The sequence below is a fragment of the Penaeus chinensis genome, chromosome 32 (genome assembly GCF_019202785.1).
Source record: "Penaeus chinensis breed Huanghai No. 1 chromosome 32, ASM1920278v2, whole genome shotgun sequence".
NCBI lineage: Eukaryota > Metazoa > Arthropoda > Malacostraca > Decapoda > Penaeidae > Penaeus > Penaeus chinensis.
In genome coordinates, this window is record NC_061850.1 from 2,734,799 (window position 1) to 2,738,562 (window position 3,764).

Sequence of the window (3,764 nt, forward strand, 5' to 3'; positions counted from 1 at the left end):
AGAGAGATACACTAAAAGAATAAAGAGAAGGAGAGTAAATGCCTTGTAAGGCCCATGTACAGCAACACTGTTAGCTCCCAAAATTAATATGGTTATAATAACAGTAAGGCTGTAATCTCATATTAGAGTTCACAAACTTGGGCCACATCGACGCTAGCAGAGAGCAGGTGTGGGCAGGCTGGAGCGTGTAGGAGCTGTATGGTCTGGTCCTTACTTACTACCAATCTTGCAGAAACCTTTTCTCAGTTAAATTTTTGTAAGACATCACACATAAACTTTGAGGATCAAGCAAGAAACGTTACCATATATGCCAGCTTACAAGTCGTTCCGGCACTTAGGCTGACCCTTCAAAGTTTAGGCCCCATATTTGCTGGAGAAGACCACCCCGAAGAATAAAGCAGCTTCTATTGTATGGCAAGAAAAAAAATATATATTTTAATTGTTTATGAAGTGACCACGCCCCCTATTACTCCAGCCACCCCTGAGAATCTGCAAACATTGCCATATGAACCAAAAACCTTTCTAACATAGGTTTCACCCCAAAAAAACCCAACTTCTTACTGTATTTCCTAGCCTAGAACTTACATTCACCTAAGGGAAGTCCCATGTCCTTTGTGACCTCTGTCTCTTTGGCGTTCTGGCAAAGGCCAACAAAACTCTCCCACTTGTATATTCTTCATCAATGATTGCCAAATAAAGCTATTGGACCATATTTCCAGAATATAATAAGTCTGTTGCCTTTGCTGGGACCCTGAAGATGTGGAGTCAGGACGATCTATTGAGTTGCTCCAGATTTTTGCTAATGACTATGGGCTCTCTTTTCTTCAGATTATTTTCTGTTATTTTTAATACTAGTGTTTTATATCTTTTTTGTGGTTAATACTTTAATTGATCCCTACCAAAAACAGAAAAGTTTATTGTAAATATGGACATGTCTAGAAAGGCTTTTCCAACTTGATAAAGAGCTGGTATGCATAATGGCATTCACAAGTTCTATAGGTCGTTTTTTTCTTTTGTTTTCTTTCTCTTTCTTTTATGGATATTGGTCAAATTATAAGACTATTATGATTCATCACTAAACTGAGCTAAAAAAAGAATAATAACAAGACAGTAATAAAAATTATATTCAATTATTTACAATAGGACTGCATGGAGACGAATAATAAATAATGTTATTCATATCAAGTAGTTCTGTAGCCTCCATGTATTATACTATGGTAGTGGCCAGTAAACTTCCACCATATGCATTCTTGCAAGTTGAGAATGATAATTAATTTTGGCAATTTATCATCAAAATGAGAACCCAGTTTAGGCTTTACCAGAATTTACATGGGGGAGATTTGTTGGTCTTTGTTGGAGTGCGAAGCTTGGAAGCCATGGTATCTCTTTTATTTATAAGTGGTATAGAAGGGAGAGAGATATTAAGAATAGATAACCAACTTCTAACTTTTCAAATAATAGCTGTCTTTTTTATTCTTTTTCTTCTGTTTTCATAATCATTAGCATGCACAAGCCCTAAATGCAGTTACTTTTTATCTATAATAATTTTTTTCTGAGCCTTGTATGTTGTTTTATATTTCAGACTGGAATAAGGACTGGAAGCCTGGTAAATATCCCGTCACCCCAGAGGAGCGCGCAGCTGCCGCACGCAAGTATGGTCTGCGACCTGATGAATACGAGCCCTATCCCGACGACGGCCTGGGCCTAGGCGACTACCCCAAGCTGCCAGTTGTATCAGCTGAAGCAAGAGACCCCTACAGAAACTGGGACCATCCTGAGCACCGAAGAGATTTTGGCGAACCGGTGAGAGATATCGGTCCTTGAGAGAAAGGCATCTGATGGGAGAAACTAGAGTGTTAGTGGAGGGGAAGAGTATGAGAAATGCAAGCTTTTATGTGTAGGTAAACAGGCCTAGAAAGAATATTTTACAAATGCAAAAGGGCCAATATGACCACATGGTGTGTGTGATACTGAATAGAAGTATTAATGGCAATACCATTCATATTTAATAGTGCCACTAGTATTTAGGATACTGTTATTAAATGTTTCAATAAGATGTACAGTATGCGAGAGATCTAGATGGAAGCCACCTGGCTGAATTATTATCTATATATTTGTAAATACAGTATGTTATATACCAGGTAATACAATAATGACATTTTCAATTGGGAATATTCCTTATGTTGTTCCTTCTTCCTCCTCCTCCTCCTCCTGCATCCTCCTTTTCCTTCTCCCTCCTTTTCATCCCTCTTCCTTCTCCCCCCTCCTCCTTTTCCTCCCCCCTCCTCCTTTTCCTCCCCCCTCCTCCTTTTCCTCCCCCCTCCTCCTTTTCCTCCCCCCTCCTCCTTTTCCTCCCCCCTCCTCCTTTTCCTCCCCCCCTCCTCCTTTTCCTCCCCCCTCCTCCTTTTCCTCCCCCCTCCTCCTTTTCCTCCCCCTCCTCCTTTTCCTCCCTCCTCTTCCTCCCCACTCATCCTTTTCCTCCCTCCTCCTCTTCCTCCCCACTCCTCCTCTTCCTCCCTCCTCCTCCTCCCCACTCATCCTTCTCCTCCTCCTCTTCTGCAAAGATATACCCCAAAAAAATAATAATAATAATACATGCCTATATATAAGTGGATCAGCATTTTTGGAGATAACTGATGTAGTCACCTTTATAGTACTGACTCTGTTTCCATTTCAGATCCACGCCAGTGCTGATATGTACGGCCTCGACCGTGTTGATGACACCCAGAAACCTCGCTTTTCACTTGGTGATCAGGCACTCACCTTCTTCGGAGTCATGGCAGCTTTCCTAGCCGCATACTTTTACATTGATGACAATAAGATGCACTGGCCAGTGGTGGGTGTTACTCCTTTCTGTTTGTACTCTTTTGATTTATCTTTTTATGTGACTTTTTATGTTTTTAAGTGAAGAAAGCAAGTCGATAATTTTATTAATATCAGTTAGAGAATGCAGACAATTGTAAAAGTTTCGGGTTAAATTGAATAAAAAGGGTGGTATCTGATATATCATTTAATTAAATAACTTTTCTAAATCCTTGTTTCAAGTGAATCGTTTGATTTTGGCAGATTAATTTTTCTTTTCTTTTCTTTTCTCTTCTTTCTTCTACCCTCTCTCTCTACAGTGGCATTAAGAACTGTGATCTTCACAAAGTTTGCCCCTTTTCCATCTGGCTCTCCTCCTAAAAGTCTGTATAAAGGCTTCTGGGGAAACTACTTTAACCTACTTTAAATTTTCCATATATTTAGACATATAAATACCCATACAAGTTGTATATTAGCAGTATGTTTTGAAAATATAGTGTTCATGTGATTTTCTTTTCCAGCTTCCCAAGCAATTCCCAGAGGAGGGCAAAACTCACTACACCTTTGAACCAGCAGAGTAATATTATTATTCATCGCCTACTTTTAGCATGTATATAAGGGTCAGACAGAACCATGTACAATATATTTCATGAAAAACTGTTAGTAAATTAAAAAAGGGAACTTCTCTTAATGTGTGTTTTTATATAGCCTTCCTATTGTAGTTTTGTAAAGATTACCAAAATGAAAATTTGTTCTTTGGTGTAAATAAATATTCAGTGGAATGAGTATTTTAAAACAAATAAGAACAAAAAAAGATTACTGTATGGTATGATTTGCTGCATTTTTTTTTTTCCATAACAAATTTACAGTTGATTTGTACTAATGAGAAAACAAGGAGGGAATGGTAGGAGTGTGTTGTTATCCAAACTTGTCTATAAAGATTTACTCAAAAGCATATTTTT

At 38.4% G+C, this 3,764-nt stretch overlaps 1 protein-coding gene across 1 annotated transcript in view; it reads left to right on the forward strand.

The window, feature by feature from the left end:
• Positions 1 to 3,493, forward strand: part of LOC125042590 (NADH dehydrogenase [ubiquinone] 1 beta subcomplex subunit 8, mitochondrial-like) — a 4,287-nt gene extending 794 nt beyond the window's left edge. Inside the window, exons 2-4 of the mRNA XM_047638323.1 lie at positions 1,583 to 1,803; positions 2,678 to 2,836; positions 3,324 to 3,493. Of these exons, the coding sequence (XP_047494279.1) occupies positions 1,583 to 1,803; positions 2,678 to 2,836; positions 3,324 to 3,383 (440 nt within the window). The 3' untranslated portion in view covers positions 3,384 to 3,493. The remainder of the gene's footprint in view (positions 1 to 1,582; positions 1,804 to 2,677; positions 2,837 to 3,323) is intronic.
• The last annotated feature ends 271 nt before the right edge of the window (positions 3,494 to 3,764 follow it).